General features: G+C 44.7%; 1 protein-coding gene across 2 annotated transcripts in view; it reads left to right on the forward strand.

The window, feature by feature from the left end:
• Window positions 1-21,706, forward strand: part of LOC119163317 (putative ATP-dependent RNA helicase DDX43) — a 244,512-nt gene that overhangs the window by 54,655 nt on the left and 168,151 nt on the right. For both annotated transcript variants that reach the window (XM_037415283.2, XM_037415282.2), the window contains exon 6: window positions 16,192-16,301. In XM_037415283.2, coding sequence (XP_037271180.2) covers window positions 16,192-16,301 — 110 coding nt within the window. The remainder of the gene's footprint in view (window positions 1-16,191; window positions 16,302-21,706) is intronic.

Consider the following 21,706-nt stretch of genomic DNA (forward strand, 5'->3'; position numbering starts at 1 on the left):
TCTTCTAGAGAAACTTAGTTGACATGACTTTTGCAAGAAATATATTGTTAGCAGTTCTGGGCTCCGTCTCGTCTCTTCTATCTCCTCCTGTCATTTGTGCTGTTAAGCACTCTATCGTGGCTACATTAGTGGCACTTTAGCCATCGTGAGAATGATGGAAAGCACAGGCTTAAGACTTTCTTCAGATGGATATTGTTCTTAAGATTCATGACGCTTGTTTATCAAGCTTTAAACAAAGGATCTGAAGTTATTTTCAATGAATAATTCAATTCAGCTTCCTGTGCGTTTTCCTGACTGAGGCGAAGCCTGGACAAGTTCAACCAGCAGCGTATGCATTGCTCGGTTCCAGATTCGTCATTATTAAATGACGAATTATTTTTTTGGGTGAAAACAAACATGCGTGTTTTTGCCTTGAAGGTATGCATAATTATTCTATGAAAATAACAACGCTGAACCAAGTTAAAAACACTGGTTGCCGTACATAATAACAATGTTTGTGCTGGTGAATGCTACAACCATAGGCAATTCTTGCACGCTGAATTAGGTGAACAGAAAATTACCATAATGTTAATTCAGAGTAATGAAACTGCCCAATTACGTATTGTTAGCCTAAAAAAGAGGTTGGTTCATTGGTTGTAAAGTCAATTTTTGAGACGTGCTCACAGAAGAGAAGCTTCTTGCTCTTGTTCAGTTGTTCTAGGCATTTCTTCTCTGAGCGGCGACGTAAGCAGGTATTCGTGGTGCCTGCAGTGTCATGGGGTGCGCCTTTCAACACACAAGAGCTAAATTTACTTTTTGATGCTGAAGAAAGCTAGCAAAAGTGTAAAAAATTCAAATTTTAGCTATCCATATTTGTTTTCAAGCAATGAGACTATCTGCAGGGTGCCCTACCAATAGTTTGAGCCAAATTGCCATCAGATGATGCTGGTAGTGATACTTACACAACTTTCAGAACCAAATTGAAAACTTTCTCTTTTACTGGACAAAAGCACACTCCGTGCTGCAAGTGTGCTTTTAATCCTTGCACTTCACCAATATATAATCCTTGCACTTCACCAAAATCAAAAAGACTTTACTGTGTGGTTGACAGTCACCCTAGCGTACCATCGGCAGTGTCGCCAGGTGTGTTTGTCCAAGTGGTCGGCCGCCAATGGCTTTCTCTTTCTACTGTAGTGAGAGGGGTGTAATGGCGGATCTACATTGTTTATTTGTTAGTTTGAAGCTGATTTGAAAGAGTTTTGGCCAGCCGGGCTTATTAAAAATGTGAACCTTAAGCAATTTTTTGTACTGGCATGGTACGCTACATATAGTTAAGTGCACAACGCTTTGCTAAAACTATCAAGTAGAACTTGTAAAGCTGCAACGTGTGGGAATCGAGAGCGCCCTCCTACCTGGCGCCTCGTTCCCAGCTGCCGCACGCGCGCCACTGGCGTAGTCCGGGCGCGCATAGGCGCCGGAATTCGCCAAGATGGCTTCCAGGGCGCCTCTTGGTCTGAGCCAGTCAACCGTCGGCTTCTTCCCGCGCTGGCATGTCCGGGCACGCTACGCTGGTGCTCTGCGCGGGCCTACGTCACAACACAGCGCCATTTCCCATTGGGCGCGCGACATCCTCCTCTCCTACGAGCCGTGTTGTGTCCGACGATTCGCTCGTCGCGGCAGATGCTCTCAGGTCTTCGCGAAGGGTTGACGCGCTGCTAGGCAGGTGGCTTCTCGTTCGTGCGTTCGACTTCGGCCCTTGTGCGGGAGTCGTCGCGCCCTAGGCAAGCGTACTTGCTCGGTCTTGCGGAGTTTCCTATACGGCCTGCAAGCCTGTGAGTGTCGCACGGTGCTGCATCTTGGGTTAATAAACCCGTTGTTGTTATCCTGCCTCGTGCGTGGTTTCTGCGACGTGCCGGAGAAAACGACGAATCCGGCTGCAACGTCTTCGCACGCAGCGGCAGTGGAGGACGTCGCATTCCTACACGGTTGCGCATAGTAGATAAGCCTAGTGCAAACCTATCTCCACTAACGTTTCAGCGAACCGAGAAGCCTAGTGGACCTCTTTCAACCACAATGGCGCCACTTGAGTGCTTTGTGTCGCACTGCACTATCACGCCGCGCAAAGAACGAAACTGCAACTGCAGATTAGAGACTCGTTGACTGTTTGGTAACTAAATCAATTAAATCAGAAGCCTGTGCTTCTCATCATTTTCATGGAAGTTGAAGGACATACTTGGTAATAGTATGAAACTCTATGCTTAACTTTATGCAGCATATCGCAGTCTAATAAAACTTTAACCTGAAGCTAAAAATAAAAACAACGGAAAAAGACATTTTATGTTTTAAGTTGCATGACTTTAACCAGGCAGCCCCAGAGCATTAGCATGAATTTTCTATATATACGCTAAGTACAGGCTGTAATTTTGAATGCATTTAGTTCTCTTAGCCGACTCCTTACGTGGAACGTTGAGATGAGTTGTGAACAACAATTGGCTGATATGCCAATTGATAGACCTGATAAACCTGATATGCCTTGTAAGAAAGAGTAAGGGCATGAAGGTGTGCTCTTACATGCTTGAAATTTTCTAAGTTAGGCTTGTTTGGTCTGCTCCTGTAAAAACATACATAGGCCAAGAAACTCATTAGCTTATGCATATTTGGTTGTAGTTCAGGTAATGTGAAGTTTGTGTAGCTGAAAAGCACCTGAGGCTAATCAAATAAATGGAGCTGGTAGATGTCTGAATCACAATGCCACCGACGGCATTTGAGTGTTGTGTGGTTACATCAAAGGTCATACCTGCGTATACTGGGAGGGCCGAAGACCAGAAATTCATCAAGGCTACCATGTTTGTACTGCAAAACTTCGGTCGTGTTCTTTAGTACTGGCGCTCCAAATAAATGTATGCATTGTTTAATAGCATCAAACTCGCTAATATGATTAAATTTAGCCACAATCCAGTTAATTCAAGTTTAGTAACAATGCAATTAGTTAACTCTTGTGATCCTCGAGGCATGTGAGCACTATAAACGCTGGAAATGTGCAGTGCAAGAAAGTGAAAACAACAATTTTGAATTTTGAATATATTTTTAATAGTGTTTTATGTTTGATTCAATTTACACTGGAATTTTATTCTTCGAACTATTTGGACTTCGCAAAGACAGATACGTACTGTCAATGTCCAGTTAGAAATGGCCTCTTTAATGTGCTTCACCTCATTACAGGGTCGCATTGCGGTACAGCTTCTTTTCATGCTTTGATAGGATCGCAAATGTGTTTTTGTTTTGTTTTTGCCCCTTACCTTTATAATGCTCTAAAGCCCTGAGGGTAGAGTAAAATGATAGTAATAACAAACGTACAGACTCTAAAAAATGCTGATTCCAGCATGGACATGATAGATTTTTCGAAGGTAGGGGCAGAGTTAATGCAGTTTTAATGTTGAAATTTATGCAAGTTCAAGAAACTTGATGCGGAAGATTTTAGATGTTCTCATATTGGCGTCTACGGGGCAGATTCAAAACTTTTTACTCGAAGTGAGCACACCCTTGTCCGCCACATTGGTTCTGGGCTTCCACAGAAGTTAAAAGTGCTAAAGAGGCTACGGAAATGTCATCTCTGCTTTTCACGTGTAATGTGTTGTTAACACTTTAGTTAAACCAAATCATGTACATAAGTAGAATTGGGCATCTATATTGCCTCATAAGACAACTCTGAAGCACCACCCCAACATCACTTCATCAACCTGGTGAAAAGAAATACTTTCATGTTGCTATTGCATAACAATATAGTTAGTGATTCTCTCCTACATTTTTCTGCAATTTCACTTTGAAGTACTATTAGTAAAATATTTTAGAAATATACGATTTGATCTGCACTTCCACTACAATCTCCTTGCACCTAAAATTTGGCTTTTAGCACAGCTATGAAAACGTAGCGTTTCACAGAAGCAAGGCAGTGTAGTTCACATTGCTATCGTCAATCGCACAAGGTGTGGTATTTACTGCAAAGCCAGTACACTTCATGACACACCGTTTACCAACGCATGGGACAACACATTTGTTGCGGGCCTTAATAAAAGCATGGTCAACAAAGGCGTTTCAGTGGCCACAGTTCTCTCTAGTGGCCACGGCACATAGTTAGTTATCGCTGCATGTTTTCAGAAGTTTGTATTAATGTGCATCAGTGAGGCCCTGTGCATTAGAGGTACAGTCACTAGACACAACTCTGGCTCACTATCTCAGGAGACGATAGATCTTATTAAGAGACGATAAACTATGAAAGCCTCCAATTCAACCAACAAAATAGTTAGTAAAGTTTTCAAAGTTAATCAATTGGCATAAGGTAGCCGACGTCAGCAGGTATAACATGCAGGTAATTGAGCAGGCTGTAAAAAGCGGAAGGAGCTTAAAAGCTGCGAAGGCAAACTTGTGCATCGGCAAAAACCAGATTTATGCATTAAGGAACAAGGAAGTCAATATCATAACCAATATGGATAGGATAGTCGAGGTGACCTAGGAGTTCTACAGAGAACTGTACAGAAGCCAAAACAGCCAGGATAATATCGTGAGAAACGGTAACAGTCCAGAGGAATTCGACATTCTACCAGTAACAACAGGGGAAGTAAGGAAAGCAGCCGGTGAGGATAAGATAACAACAGACCTCCCGAAAGATGGTGGAGAAGTTGTGTTAGAAAAACTGGCCACCTTCCGGTCAAGTGTCTCTTGAAGGGAAAGGTAGCAGAATTTCGGAAGAATGCCAACATCATCTTAATCTGTAAGAAAACAGACGTCAAGGACTTGAAAAATTACAGGCCAATTAGCTTACTGTCCGTTCTCTACAAGCTATTTACAAAAATAACAGCTAATAGAATTAAGGCAACATTAGAGTTCAATCGACCAAAGGACCAGGCAGGATTTCTTTCAGGCTACTCCTCAGTAGACCATATTCATACTATCAATCATGTAATAGACAAATGCGGGGAATACAACCAACCCCAATACATAGCCATCATGGATTACGAGAAGGCGTTTGACTCAGCCGAGACATCAGCACTAATGCAGGCACTACGGAATCGGGGCATCAGAGAACCCTACATAAACATACTGGAAGAGATCTACAGCGAATCCACAGCCACTATAGTTATCCATAAAGAAGAATCCCGGTAAAAAATGGTGTATAGCAGGGAGACACAATCTCTCCAATGCTATTTACCGTGTGTTTACAGGAGCTTATCAGGACCCCAGATTAGGAAAAGTTAGGGATAAGAGTTAATGGAAAGTATCTTAGTAATCTGCGGTTCACTGATGACATTGCCTTGATGAGTTAATCAGGGTACGAGTCGTAGCTCATGATTGCAGAACTGGACACAGAAAGCAGAAAAGTAGGTCTTAAAATTAATATGCACAAAACTAAAGTATTGTACAACAGTCTCAGCAGAAAACAGCTCTTTGCGGTAGGTAGAGAGACGCTGGAAGTTGTAAAGGAATATGTCTACTTAGGATAGGTAGTAACCGCGGAGCGGAATCATGAGAGGGAAATAACTAGAAGATTAAAGATGGGGTGGATCACATTCGGCAAGCATTCTCATATTATGAATGGTAATCTGCCGCTAACCCTCAAGAGGAAGGTAAATAACAGCTGCATCTTGCCAGTACTTACCTATGGAACAGAAACTTAGAGCCTTGTGAAGAGGGTTCAACATAAATTGAGGACGACCCAGTGAGCAATGGAAAGGAAAATGATAGGTGTAACCTTAAGAGACAAGAAGAGAGCAGTAGGTCAAGGAACAAAGGGGGGTTAATGATATTACAGTTGAAATCAAGAAGAAAAAATGAACATAGACCGGGCACGTAGCACGTATAACAAGGCAAGATAACCGGTGGTCCTTAACTCTTTAACTGGCAAGATAAGAAAAAACAGTGGAAACACTTTTTTGCTGAATTATTTCTTCTTTAGAATCACCACAGAACCATTAAAACAAGTTTCATGATGCTTCGTGAAAAACTAAAAACGTTAGAGGAGGTCAACAATTTTGTTAATCTACGAGTTAACGGTAAATAAGTGGGGTTCTAAAAAAAATCGGAGCATGTCTACGGAGTAAATGATGTTGAGTGGGGCGAATAATCATGAGTGGGGCAAAGCGTCCAACCGTGCTTGCGCCTGTTCATGCTTCACTTCACTTCACTTCACTTTATTACCTTAAAGACCCCGGTGAGGGGGTATTACATAAGGGGTGGGTTAACAAATGGAGGTTACAGAGAGTGATCTTCTGACAAACAATATGTATTTATGTTTTGCGCAAACGTTGATGAACACGTGATGGCTGCAATGTCACGGGAAAGGCCATTCCAGTCCACTGCTGTGTGAAGAAAAAATGAGGCAGCAAAAGTAGTAGTGTGAGCGCGTGCGCGTGCGATTGAATAAGGATGGGTTGTGCGGTGAGATATGCACGTTGGTGGGATGATGTAAGGTGCTTGATTGAGGGAACTGTGAAAAAACTTGTGAATCAAACAGAGGCTGGCGATGCGGCGACGCACAGAAAAGATTAGCAACATCAATGTCACGTTTTAGGGATGATATGCTTATGTCTTATGATTATGAAGAGTGAATGAACCTAGTGGCACGATTTTGTACAGATTCTATTTCGTTTATTAGGTATATCTGGTGCGGGCTCCAGATGGGCACTGCATATTCTAGTTTAGGTCTGATGAGCGATTTGTAAGCCAGAAGTTTTATGTCTAGTGGTGCGTGACGCAAATGACGCTTTAGGAAACCGAGGGATCTGTTCGCGGATGATATGATGTTGTTGATGTGTGTGTTCCAGGAAAGGTCAGATGTTAAGGTGACGCCTAGGTATTTATATGACTAAACTTGTTCGATAGCGGAATTAGAGATTAGGTATGAGAATGATAAAGGATTACGCTGGCGTTGAAATGAGACAAGTTTGCATTTAGTGGGGTTAAGCTTCATTAACCAAAGATCACACCACTGTTGCACGAGATCAAGATCCTGTTGAAGTGTAGTTTGATCAGAAATGTTAGTAACTGTGCGACAGATGACACTGTCGTCGGCAAATAAAAGGATATGGGAAGATACATGAACAGGAAGATCGTTAATATATATTAGGAACAAGAGGGGTGCGAGTAAAGATCCTTGGGGGACGCCGGATGTTACCGGGAGGGAGCTAGAACGGGTATTTTGAATGGAGACGAACTGAGAGGGGTTAGTAAGAAATTGTGTGATCCATGCAAGAATGTTGGGGTGCAGGTTCAGCTGGAAAAGTTTTAACAGTAGGCGTTTGTGCGGTACTTTATCAAAGGCTTTTGTGAAGTCGAGAAAGATTGCATCGGTCTGAAAGTGACAGTCGAGAGAAGAGTGTATATCATGAATATATGTAGCAAGTTGGGTTTCACAGGATAATGATTTACGAAATCCGTGCATGGAAGAATGAAAAAAATTGTTGGTGTCAAGAAAGTGCATGATGTGTGAATATATGACATGTTCCATGATTTTGCAGGGGACGCTTGTTAGAGAGATGGGTCGATAATTTAGGGGGGGACTGTCTGTTACCTGATTTGTGGACTGGAATTACCTTTCCCTCCTTCCAGTTGCCTGGTAAAATTTCTGTTTCGGGTGACAGTGAGAACATCATTGAAAAGTACACTGCAAAAGTACACTCTTTAGTATTTTTTTTAACAATTTAGAGTTAATATTGTCTATGCCAGCCGATGATGAAAGTTTTGTTTTGTCAATGAGTGATGAAATGCCACTAACGGATAACGCAACAGGGGCCATCACTGGTAATGCCGTAATAGGTGGCGTAGGAAACGGTACGTTGGCTTCTTTAGTGAACACTGATGAGAACGCGGTGTTAAAGATATTGGCACAAACAGTGTCGCTTATGTCTTCATTTTTATCGTTTGTAAGCGTGATGTCTCGTGTTAGTTGCAGGTTTATGATTTCGCAGAATTTTCTAGGGTTAGATTTCAGAATTTTAGATAAATCATTGTGATAGAATGTCTGTTTCGCTTTTCTAACTTCAGCATAATAAGCATCTTCTGCAGCATAGTACCCCCCATGTGCATGCATTACCATTAAACTTCGCAGCTTGGAAGAGGTGCTTTTTTTTATTTTCAGGTGTTTTCAAACTTTTGGAAAACCATGGTTTATTTTTATTGGCAGTAAAGCTCACTGTGGGGATGGATTTATTAGTCAAGTCAGTTATCTTGTCCTTAAGCATTGGCCAGCTGTCATTAAGAGAACAGGAACCGAGATTGAGTTCGAAGTATGGTAGGAAATCTCGTAATTCACAATTAATTCATAATTATCCTTATCATACAAGTGAATCGTTTTGCGGAAAATGGGGCGTATTTTTGGGGTGAAGTTAAATATGGTATGAATGACTTTGTGATCGCTGATTTCACGTAAGTATGCAATAGATTTTAAGCTTTCGGGGCTATTTGTTACTACCAGGTCTAAAATGTTTGAGGATTCACTAGTGACGCGCGTTGGTTCGGTTACCTGTTAGATGAAGCAAGCATCGACGAATTCTCTTGCTTCAGTATTTCCCGAGGTTGGTGAAACCTGATTGAGCCAATTAATGGAGGGAAAGTTAAAATCCCCATAAAGCAGAATACGTGCGTTTGGGTGTTTATTATTTAGCTGGGATAAGATTTCGTTAAGTTTGCATGGGAAGTTTGGGTCAGTTTGAGGGGGCCTTTAGCATGCGCCAAGTATTATTGCTTCGGGAGGGGCATGGCATATTACCCATAATGATTCTATATATGAAGATGTGTTGATTAGAGAGCATGATAGTTCATTTTTAGTGGCGATAAGTACGCATCCGTCACGTGCATTTTTACGATCGTGACGAAAGACGTTAAAGTTTGGCAAGTCGGCCAGTACCTCTGTATCTGAAATGTCGTCACTGAGCCATGTTTCTGTTAGTATCAGTACACTACTGCCGGATGATTGTACTAGATTAGACAGGGGCACGCGCTTGGGAAGAAGACTACGTATGTTAGTATAAAGTACAGAAAATGACAGGTTTGCTCTTGCGTTTGTACGGGGTTGATGACGTGCTTGCTGATGGCGACATGATCCCTACGATACGGCTCTGACAATTCCTGCTGCATTGTCAAAAATATATCGCTACGCTCCGATGTGCAGGGTTTTGAAGCGTAATGAAAATGGTACGGACTTGCTTCTAGCAAAGGTTACAAGCTGTTTTCGTGCAGTTCGAACTGGACGCATGAAATCTTCGCCAATGATGAAATTAGTACCTTTTAGTTTTGGGCCGCTCGAAAGGATAGATTCTTTAGTTTTGAAGGATGAAAGCTTAACAATAATGGGTCGCTTCCGGTTAGTATTGCAGCGCCCTAGAGGATGTGCACGCTCTATATCTTTAGTCTCGACTGTGAGACCAAAGCTTTCGAGGCAGCTTTCGTCTATCCAAGCTTCTGTTTGTCCAATCGTTCTTGCTTCCAGCCGTCTGTTCGTCCGTCCTTCCGTTCATCGGCTCATTCTTGCTCCCGTCCATCCGTCTGTGTGTCTGTCTGTGTGTTCCTCTATGGGTCCGTCTGGCTGTCTGTCTGTCCTTCCGTATGTCTGTCCGTCAGTCACTCTAGCACATTGTCTGTGCCCCGCTTTCCATAGAAGATGTCTTTATTCATTCCTGCAAAGAATAAGATCACTGAACTCTACGAAAATACACTCGCGTCGTTCCACTTTGAAACATACCATATTCCTGGCACAAAGTTTTCATGAAGAAAAACTACTTGGTATACATGGTTTCGACTACACATTCAATAGCTTGTCCGGTTTTATTTTCGTTAAAAATGTTACAGCATCTAACAGTTACAACGCTAAAAGCGCGCGGCCCGAAGGGAGCAGAAGCCATGCTATTCTATAACGCGCGTGGGGTTCCGCTACCTTTGCCTGGCAGCTCAACAATATTGTGGACCGTGGTAACTGGCTGCTTTCTCAGCGTCTCAACTAAACAACGCCATGACATTCATACCACAGATAGCCCATAGTTCCTTTTACGTATTTGAAAAATCTCGATTTGCTTACCTTGTTGGAGCTTTTGGAACGTGAGGCAGAAATCCGTCGTCACGGTGAACGTCGGCGAACCGCACTTGCTACATTCTTGTCAACAAAGCATACACTGGTGCTCTCTGTTGTTCTATTTACAAACTAGAATCGAGAGCACCTGTTCTTTTGCCTCTAAATTTAGCAAAACAAGCTCACATTATGCGGGCATTTTTAACAGGAGTGGTTTTTTTCTTGGGTCTACAATATTGTTGATCTGCGGGTTAAAGGGTCAAAGGTAACTGACTGGATTCCCAGGGAAGGCAAAGGCACGAAGGCGAGACAGAAAGTTAAGTTTCAAGCACTGAAACGCGTTCTCGTCACGTCAAAAGCATCTAAAGCGTATAAAGTATACACGTCAAAAGCGTCTAGTTGTGCGGGTGGAGGAGAAGGGTGCATAACCCCTGGCACGCGTCCATGCTGTGGGAATTGAGGCTAGCCCACTGCCTTTGCGCGGGCTTTGCGCCTTTTCTGCCATTCTCACGTCCTGACATGACTCCCATCCTCCGCTGTCTGCCGCGCTAGAAGAGCGAGGAATGACGTTTAACCCCTCTTACCCGGTAGCGTATGTCGACTGTGGCACCGCGCGCGGAGTCTCCCGAGAGGTTTTGCGCACTTGCATCGGGAGAGAGTCAAAGATTCTCCAGGACAGCTGACGGTGAGCCACGCATTCCTTTTCCGTCCGTTGCTCGGGGCTCGTCAGACTTCGCTGACGGTGCCTGAGGCGAACACTCACTTTTTGTTGCCCCTTTTCGCACGCTTGGCCGAAGGGTGGTACGGTGTCCCAGTGCGTGACCAAGCTACGCCGACCCGTCTCCCTCCGAAGCCAATGCGAGCGCCTCTGCCCTCACTCCCGGTGTCTCCGTGAATCACCTTTACCACGGAGACGTGCTCGTGGCACCTTGTGTAGTACTTTTACGCCCGTGGTGTGGACTTTTAGCCCATTTGCTTTCCCGCCGCGCGTTTGCAACGGGCTGTACTGCGTTTTGGTGTTGCCACAGACAATAAAGTGTTGTGACCTTGAGCAGTATCGTTTTCTCGCCACGGCGACAGTTAACACATGCCCTGCGGCTCGCTAAGACCGGACCCACGCTAGCGGCCGTACTTCTTCAGGATACGTGTACACTACAACGCTCACGCATCCAAGGCTGATGCACAGTGTTGTTTGATCTTTTCACTTAAAACAGTCCACAACGAGGGAGGATGGAACTATGAGGCGATCTGCACGCAGTAGATTGCATTTCTAGACAACCATCGTCAAGAACAGCTTGCCTGAACTTTTCCTCTGCCACACAGGCTGGCTCAACAAGCGACACAATATCTTCCTCCTTTCCGAGCTCTGCTTCTGAGGTAGGTGCTGGCAGGCAAGAAAGTGCATCTGCAACAATGTTTGTGGACCCGTTACGGTATTTAACAGTGAAGTTATAACAGACAAGTCTTGCACACCAGCGTGTGATTCGAAGTGGGCAGGTCCCTGTGTTGACAGCAAAGAGACAAGTGCCTGGTGATCTGTTTGAATTTTGAAATGGCGACCCCAAAGGTACATGTACCATCGCTCACAAGCCCAAATACATGTCAAAGTTTCTCGTTCCCCAACTGAATACTTTATCTGAGCTGGGGACAGTGTATGCTTTGCGAAAACAACTGTGCGAAGCTCTTGGCCATCTTGTTGCTGGAGAACTGCTCCCCAGCCCATAGTCGGAAGCATCTGTCAACACGATGACTGGAAGTTTTGGAGCGAACATTTGAAGGACTTGACTCAAAGAAAGCATTATTTTCACTCTTCTGAAGCTGCTGTCTGCTTAGCTGACCAGACGAATGGCTCATCCTTGCAAAATAGGACTTGCATAGGCTCGACCACTTGTGCCAAACGTGGAACAAATTCAGAGTAGTATTCTAGACCCAAAAAAGAATAAAGGGCAGCAACATCGGTTGGCACGGAAGTGTTAACTATGGAGTCAATTTTCTCAGGAAGTGGAGAGATACCATGTGCAGTGACCTTGTTCCCTAAAAATGCGAGCTCTGGAACGTCAGACACATTTGTTATTCTGTTTCAGGCCTGCATCCTTAAGCAGTTTTCAAGTTCAAGAGATGTTCTTCGGCAGTCTTGCCAAAAGAAATCACATCATCAGTGTAGAATAACACACCAGGGAAATGGGCAAGAATTACTGCCATTATCTTCTGAAATGCTGCTGGGGCAGAAGCTAACCCAAAGCATACTCTCTTGAACCGAAAAAGTCTATCGTGAATGATAAAAGCTGTCAGGTCCCTGCTGCCAGGGTGCAAGAGAACCTGATTATAAGCCGAAGCCAAGTCGAGTTTTGAGAAGTGTGTTGTGCCTACCACAGCATGGAGGAGCTCTTCTATGTGCGGCAATGGGAAACTATCTGGAACAGTCACCTTATTCAACTCTCTGAGGTCTACACAGATTCTGGTGCTGCCATCTATCTTGTCAACAATGACAGTGGGGGACACCCACTCAGAAGCATCAATCCCTTGATGATGTCAAGGCTTAGTTTAATAATTTTTGAATCTAATTTGACACTGGCGCATGGAGCGAATATGGCAGATAGTGAAGCTTGGAAGTTACCGACATCGTAATGCCGTCTCTACAAGCGAAGCCCTCCAAGCTCATGCGCAGGTTCAATTGAACAGTCTTGGATGCCACACAATGTTTCGTGTAGAAATTCCCAGATGTGCAACGCTTGCCTCAAGCAAGGTACCGTAGTAGCCTTGTTTCAGCTGATATGGTTCGCCGCAATGCGGCCTCCTGTCGTTCTGTGAGAGATCCCACAAGCGCCAGCAACTGAATAAACTGCGCTATTGACACTCACAGCAGCCTCCTGTATTCTTCGGTATCACTAATCAAACCTCACAGTACAGTTGGTGTTGCATATGCACATGCTTGCGATGTAGTCCTTTTCCCAGCAAGAACTTTCTGTGTATAAGAAAAGTGCCTCATCATGTAACTCTGATAAGGCAGCAGCCATTGCAGCTAATTGTTTCTTTCTTTCGAACTCGATTTTCAAGTTAAAACAAACTCTGCGACAAAGACGGAAGCATAGAAACCTTCAATACTTTTCCTAGCGTGAATGTGTTTCTGACTTTCAGACTGCTCACCCCATCTAGAGAAAAAGACAACAAGCAAGCATTCGCACATTATTGTGACTTCTGAGATACAGTTGCACTATCGCAGATTACTGAGCTCACGCTCAGTGAATAGAGCTACTTGCTAAGCCTTCAGAAAATGAGTATGGCGCTCAAGTTGTCATGAATATGTTGCCGGCAATACTTGCAGACACACAATCACCCGTTTGGGACTAACCTTAACATTCAAACCGGCGGCTCTCGCTTCAGACAGTGGTGCCATATTTTTTGTTCTCCAGCACATCTCATCCGCCGTTCAGCTGCGCCTGGTCTCAGAAAGTCTCAAGTTCCACCCATCGACAAATGGGGCGAAAAACTCAACAGTTAAAGAAGAATCACAATGACTCTGTTCGAATCTGCTCTCAGGGACGCAAAAAAATCTGCTGGAGGCACTAAAGTAAGCTCAAAATATAAAGCGAAGAGAGCCACGATTTTGAAAAAAAAAGTGCTCTTCTCTACACAATTCAAAGGTCACATTCGAATTCCGTGTTGTGTGTAGTACTTCTGAGCACTAAATTTGTTTACTATAGATTCTCTTATGGGGGACGAAGCAGAAAACATGCGCCACCGCTGTTATTTTTCATCGGATCAGTTAGATCTCATCTGAGCATTATTTTATTGGCCTCTGTAAGTGATTTCAATTGCTGTAGGTATAGTCGCTGCACTGCTGTAATGTGCCGCGGGAATTGTCATACCTGTGAATGCATCGATTTCTGCAAGCTGTACGGCGATGAAAGGTAGACTCTTTTTGCCAATGCGTGCATATCTGTTGTTCTTTGTGGGCCATTTCACACCGAGGCCTTGTTATCGCTGTTAGTGTTGTGTATTTGTGCACTACGTCCATTTGCACTGATCCTGCACGTGTTCAAATGCTTGCACTTCTCTCAACTTTCGCTCTACCGTAACTTCTTTGCAAAAAACCCTACTTCTTTGTGTCTTCAGCTTGACCGTACTATGTCGTATTGGAATAAAAAAGGAGGTTGTTAAGCCTTGCTCGGCAAAAGCAAGAGCTAAAATTTGAAGCGTTCGCTGAAGAACCTCATTCATGCTGATTTTTACAACTCTTTTGTAATGATAGCTCTTACAAGCGAAACACTTTTTTCTGTTCGTTTCGCTTCTGACGAGGAAGGCATGCCGTCTCGATAATGGTTCTAACACAATATATTTATTTTTTTTTTTTTTGCATTGAAACATGATTGCTGGTTTACTGTCAATAAATGATATTGTTCCTCGTACCCATTCGTGAATTGTTTTTACGGGTTCCAGCTGCTGATTAATGGGGGCTTCAGTTCTATGTAACCTTTGTACGCAGAAGCATTGTGTTCTAAAGGACACTTTGGCGTGCTGTTGGGCATATTGACACACTTAAAACAAGCGCGCGAAAAATAACGAGACACCCGTAGCCCTACACAAGTCCTGGTCTCTTTTGTCCACTTCTGTTTAAAAAGGATAGCCACGGAATAAAGTACCAGCCGAGGCACGCGCGTATGTGCATACGCTCCCAGTTCGGAATACAAAGTGCGGCCATTTGCTTTCTTTTCTGCAAAAAATAAAAAAAAAACAATAAATTTTGTTTTTTCTTTGTTTACTCAGCGCCATCTCTTGGGTGCCCTCGGTAGTTCCATGTGCTACCGCTGCTTATTTAGCGTACTGTTGTCAAGTCTAGTTTTTCTTCTCTAAATTGGTTCTTTATTCTATAGCTGCACTTCTCATCCAGACGGCCGGCAAAATGATCGTCCGCGGAAGAGATTTCCGTGGAAAATTCCGTCGTGAGGATACTCACTTAATGAAAGTTTTATACATTCTACCCATGAGCATGCACTTGAATGGTTACTATCACTGGCAGAACGAGTTAAGTGATTTCTCTTCACAGTGGTTTGGTCGTACCATATCTTACCCACGGATACCGATTCATCCTTTCAACTACATTTTGTTGGATACCTATAGTGCTAGGTTATTTGAAAGTGCGACATTACTCTGTGAAACATATCACTAGTCATCACGAATAACTCGATTGGTGCTTGCAACGGTACTCACATGGCCGCTCAGTTGGTCACATATTGTTTATAGGGATCACAATGTTTATTTTTTTCAGCCACGGTCACACTGCCATCGCTACTGATTCACTCATTCCTCATTCTACACATCCTGATAAAGTCCACCTTGATGTCATTCCAAAGCTATTCACTTCGAACATTTCTGAAAATTCTGCGTCTCTTTAAATGGCGAAGTAGCCAGGATTAAATTCTCCCTCGGCTGAATTAAATCGGCTGGAAGTTGGATAAGGTTGACTGGTGGCTGGATTAAATTGACTGGGGCATTGATTAATATGTCTGGCATTAAGAATAACTTAAGCTAGAAAACTTGTAGTAACTAGTTACTGGTTCAAAGATTGGTCAAAAGGGGATAAATTGCAACTTCAAGTTAAGATATTTGCTGCCAAGCATAATAATGCTACCTTTGTGGGTGTTTTACCTTTTCTTATTGGTTGACCCACATCAGTGTTCTGTAATGCATGGTGTCTTTTTTCACGCTGTTCAAAGTCAAAAGCATAATTTTTTGACTATGGGACAAAGGCGTTCTCGCTGCCACAAATCTGACAAACAATCGTCTAATTTTCAACACAACCTAAAATAAAATTTGCAAGCAGTAGACAGTTCTTTTAAGTCATTGTGATATGCTGCTATCACATTCATTTGCTAACCTGCCGAAGTGGCTAGTAAATTTTTCTTGCCATTTGTATGTTGGCCTAGTGGGAGTAGGACCAGCCGGGTATAAAAGGGCTGCTCATAGCCCTAAAAATTTTTTGTGCAAATGCATTCAGCTTGTAAATCCAAGCTAATCAGTGTCTCTCTCAGTAGCAGGTATGCAGGTGTCATGCTTGAAACTAGATCTTGAATTTTGCTTTACAGTTCACAGTAGACATTGTGCTTCCATCTTCTACAAAGCATGACTAAACTTGTCCCCATATCTTGCAGGTTGGCCAACAACAACATAGTTATCAATTACTTGGGCCCCGAAGAGCAACTTCCCGATGACATTGCAAGCAACCCTGTAATAACCTTCGAACAGGCGTTTTCCAACTATCGTAAGTGTGCACATCCATTTGTGCTTTTTTTACCGTCTGTAGTGGTGCATGCAATTTATCCTTCACCAGCATTCTGAATACAATGCTGGCAAACAGCAAGACGCTCAAAACTTTTGGCGGCAAAGACGTATAATGTAACCATCTGCTGGAATCTTTCTGTGAAATATAAATCAACATCACGTGGTCCCGACTGTGCGAAGTGCTCATCAACTGATTCAGGATGTTCAGCCGCGGTTTTTCTCACTTATGCAAGCGTTGGTTGTGCTCGTATCGACTGCGAACAACCTAGAGTGTTTGCTAGCAAATATTGCCAACGCACAGTCATTGCCTTGTTGTGCACTTTTGATGGAGCACGTGCGCATGGTGCCATGCACGCGCAATGTGAAGTGGTGCTCTGGTAAAAGGTGATTTGTTATAAAATTCATTTAGTAATCTGTAAATCGAAGCATTCTCACATTTCACGTACATTTATGTTTGCTGAGGCAAGCACAATGGCGCGCTCTTGTTCATGCTTTTGCACGGCAAGTGCGCGGGCGTGAGGTGGCGTTTCGATCTGTGTGGACTGCCGCGTGCGATTCATGGCCTCGCCCTAATTTACAGAGCAATATCGAGTGGCCAAAGGTGAACGACACCTTTATTGGTTATTAGGTTCGCGTAGTCTTTCAAAAAGTCACTCATGAGCTCTTTCCTCAAAATAACATTACTGCTCACTACAAGCATGGTTTGTGCACTGGGATTATTAGCAAACTATTATGTATAACAAATCTGTATCAATAAATGGATTTTCACACACATATATTTTTGTCTTCTTAATCCTCGCTTTTCACTTCTGTGCTCTGCACGGTGTGTATTGACTAAGAGGCAGGAGCATTGCAATAAATTCATGCATTACTTGCTTGACTGTTAGTTGCTGTAAGGGCTGTGTGATGGAGGCGGCAACTAGAAGGCCGAGAGATGGCGCCACAGTTGGTGCCAGTGCCGCCGTCATCATTATCATCATGAGGATGGACAGGCGCTGCCGGGGAAGGCCTGGCAAGGAGTGTGAAATAAAGCGTGTGTTGGCGAGACGGGTTATGCGTGCTTCTTCTCTAAGAAGTGGGGGCCCGTCCGAGATCAAATGGATCACGTAGTCGTTTCGGAGGAAGTAGTGCAATATCTCATTGGCCTAACAGATGGATCTGCGGTCCCGTGCGAATAAGTCGCCTCCTTTCTACGGCAACGAGTGATGACTGCCCCAGTCACGGCAAGGCCGTTAGGCCTAGGCGTGCAAGTGTCCGCACCGCAACCCTCGCAGCAGCCTGCCATGACTTCCTTGCCGCTCACAGAACTGCCGTACGTTCTGAGGCTTCAACGATCTGCAGTCACCAGAGTTTTTTTTTTTTTTTTTGGAATGTTTGGAAAATTTTTGGACAATTTTTGTGTGGTGTCTGGGATCGACGAAGTGAAGAGGCTTAGCGACGTGGTGCTGACGGCATCGGAGAGCAGCGTTAAGTTTTGGTGGCAGTTTGTTGGCGCTTTCACCTCGTGTGACAAATTCTCTCATGTTTTATGCGCGGAGTTCGCTTCCATCGACTCAAAATGCCTCCTGAAGAAGGAGCTTGAGCAGCGAATGCAGCACCTAGAGGAAAATTTAAAAGAATTCATTTATGTGATATTGGCGTTCTACGATTGCATCAGAGAGCCAGTGTCTGACAAAGAAAGGGTGCAGTAAGTTCTCTGCCAAATGCATCCCCAGCTGCAAGACCTGGCTCTGAAGAGTCGTCATTTACGACCATGAAGGAGCTCACTGTCGCGGCAAGTGGTTTGATGCAGAGAGCGTGGCGGCGTTGGCAGTACAGACCACTGCCACCGCCAGCAAATCAGGTCGCAAGGGACCTGGCAATCCGACCACACATGGCAGCTGCTAACGCTGTGGGACCACGGCCAATGACGGCGGCTGTGGTTATGACTATGTCTACCGCATTGGCCTCGTCATACCACTGGCCACTACACCCTGCAGGGGTTCAACTGTCATATGTCCGCAATCAGTTATATTCGGCCTCTACCGTACCTACGCAGATGCAACCGTTAGCCTTTGTCTCGCCACTTGGCAGCAGCCTAGCTCACGACAGGTCCACTGCCAGCGCGGTAAAGGGATCGGCCATGTTGCTTGCCAGTGCACCACGACTAGGCAAAATGTGCCGCCGTGTTTCAACTGCGGTCTACCCGGGGCACACGTGGGCCGAATGCCAGGACGATTGGTTTCTGAGAAACTGACGTTGGTAGATGCTGTGCCGGCGGGCATCTAAGACAGTGTGCTCCAGGTTGTAACTGCTGCTGGCCGAAAGGAACCTCTGCTTGATATTTGCATCGGAGCGACGATGTTCCAGGCACTCTTAGACACTGGGTCCAGCGTAAGTCTTCTGGGACGACAGGTGATTGTGGCCGCCGAAGCTACTGGGGCCAGCCATAAAAGAGAGATACGTGCGCTCCGATTGGCTGCAGGCTGGTCCCAATATTCTACCCAGTGCAAAATACATTGGGTAGCAAGCTCTCGCCGACAGCGTTTCTTGTGTGTGCCCAACCTTTGTAGGGACATAGTACTCGAAAGAGACTTCCTGACTGTGGCCGGAATATCACTTCATGCTGCAGTTGGAGGTTGGACAATCGGGACTGAACCACACTGCACAGTGCCTTTCATTAAGAGAGAGCACCAGGTTAAAGGAGGGCTAGACAGTGAAGAGACCTGCGGTTTGCAAGTAATATTTGCCGAGCAACCGGAGCATGCTGCCAACTCGGAAATAATCAATTGCCAATAACCCCACACACCTCGCGGCTCAGGTCAATGTAGACACACGTCTAGCAGAAGTGCTTGAGAACTTCAGCCCAATCATTAGTGCTACTCCAGGTTTCACTACACTTCCTGAGAACTGCATAGACACTGGGGAAAGCCAACCTGTACGTTACAATCTTCATCTTGTCAATGCTAAAAAAAGGCCATTATGGACAGCTCTTGCTGATCTTCTGGAAAATGTTTTTATACGCCCAAGCACCAGCGAGTGGACAAGCGCTCCTGTTCTGGTTTAAAAGAAGTCCGGTGGCTTCCGCCTTGCAGTTGATTATCGGCCACTGAATAGCCTTACAAGGCTGCCTTTCGTCCCATGTCCAGAACTGACTGGCTCTTCGCATAATTGGGTCAAGAGAAATGGTTCTGAAGTTTTGACCTTTTGCAGGGGTTTTTCCAGATTCCAGTACGTGAGCAGGATATTCCCAAGATTGCATTTATCTGCCACCAGGGCACCTACGAATTGACTAGAATGCCCTTCGGTGTTGCAGGTGGGCCAGCGACCTTCCAAACTTTGGTGGACACTGTGTTAGCGTAAATCACAGATTTGCAATGGCATTCTTTGACGATGTCCTTGTTTATTTAGACACCCTTGATGACCACATGGAACACATTCAATGTGTATTTGAGCGCATCAGAAGAGTAGCCCTCATCATTAATTCAGACAAGATCCAACTCTGCTGCAATTTCCTAAGTTCCTTGGACATGTCATTTCACCTGGAGAGTGTAGACCTTATCAGGGCAGGGTGTTTGCTGTGTTGCACTACCCTGCGACAGTCACCTACGACAGTCAAACAGCTTCAAGCCTTCCTAGGCTTGGCAGGCTATTATAGAAGCCTTATACCTCAGTTTTCTGTCATAGTGCACTCCCTGACCAGCCTTTTGAAGAAAGATGCACACTGGCAGTAGACAAATCATTAAGAGGGCGCATTCGAGAAACTAAAGGACTCCCTGGCTCATGATGCCATAGTGAACCTTCCTGATCTCAACCGGCCCTTTATTGTCGAGACAAACGCTAGTGGTTGGTATTGGAATAGCAGCGTACTTCTCCAAGCAAGCTCTAAAGAATTGAGGTCTGTGTGATTTATAAGCAGGGTCTTCACTGAGGCACAGAAACAGTACACAGTGCAGGAATGGGAACTCCTGGCAATGGTCTGGGCAGTAGATAAATTGAGGCATTACCTCGAATTTACAAAGCTTGAAATTCATTACGGCCATTCTTCTCTGTCCTAGATGTTTCACACAGATCAGGCCTCACCAAAAGTAATGCAGTGGGTCCTTTGGCAGCAGGGTCTGAACTGCAAAGTCAAGCATAAGAGAGGACCTGCCAACATTCCGGCTGACGCGCTTAGCCGAGCTCCCTTGAACTGTCCGGACGGCCCAAGCCAGACACTACCTGAAACATTGCTTCCCATTACCATCCAAGAGCCCGAGCAACACATCAGATTTGAGACAGTTTCCCCTCATTCCACGGCAGACGATATCACTCTCCTGAGTGATAGTGAATGTCTGGTTGAGCAACAGAGTCATGATTCACTGCTTGCCAAACTGAAAAGTGTCATGCAGGGTACGCCACTCCTAGAGAACGGCCCCTGACCACCCCTAATAAAGACGTGGCTGCTTCGACAAAACTGAAGTCTAGTGGGTTACTCGTCTAGCAAAGAGGAACCCAAAAAGTGCCTTGGCTACCAGTGTGCTTGTGGACTCTAGTGCTTGAAATTGCACATGATCACCCCACTAGCGCACATGATCACCCACCCCACTAGCGGATATGCATGTTTTTTCAAAGTATTGCAGCGTGTTTCTTCTCGCTTCGTTTGGTTAGGTATGCGAGCAAACATATCTGAATATGCTACAAAATTTGCCAGCGTACCAAGTCTAATCTCCAAAAGCCAGAAGGCCTTATGAACAGCCAGTGGGCCACTACTGCCAATGGAGGAGCTCAGTGTAGACGTCAATGGACCGCTACGGCTCACACCACGGCGCCACCAGTACCTGCTGGTAGTGGTAGACAAGTTAACATGGTTCATTGAATTGTTTCCTTTGAGAGCCGCCACCAGCGAAAACATTATTGACTGTATGCGGCAAGTCTTCAGCTGCCATGGCATACCGGCATCAATTTCTAGCGACAACGACCTTCTCTTCATCAGCACACTTCAAAAAGACCTTCTGAAGCAATGGATCACCAAAGACCGTTATACAGTGCCTTATCGCCCCGCGGGGCAGATGGTAGATCGCCATAACGGTACAGTTAAAAAATGTCTTCGAGCCTACTGTGTCGGTTATAAGGAGTGGAACTCACACATCCCTGAAATTGCCTTTGCTCTCCGCACAGCTAAGAGTGTTGTCCCAGGTTTTACACCAGCCTTCCTTTGTTATGGCAAAGAGCTGCGTACTCTATGGAAGTCACCTCTCTCTAAAGACAATGTTAAACCGCCTGCTGCAGCCTATCATGCCTTCTCTGAAGAAGTTTGCCAGTGTCTGGCCCAGGCCCTTGAGTTTACTCACAGGCAACAAGTTACGGCTCAGGCGAAACAAAAGGCATATTATGACCACCATAGGCGGCCAGTTACCCTGAAGC

Source organism: Rhipicephalus microplus, chromosome 9, assembly GCF_043290135.1.
Source record: "Rhipicephalus microplus isolate Deutch F79 chromosome 9, USDA_Rmic, whole genome shotgun sequence".
NCBI classification, from domain to species: Eukaryota; Metazoa; Arthropoda; class Arachnida; order Ixodida; family Ixodidae; genus Rhipicephalus; species Rhipicephalus microplus.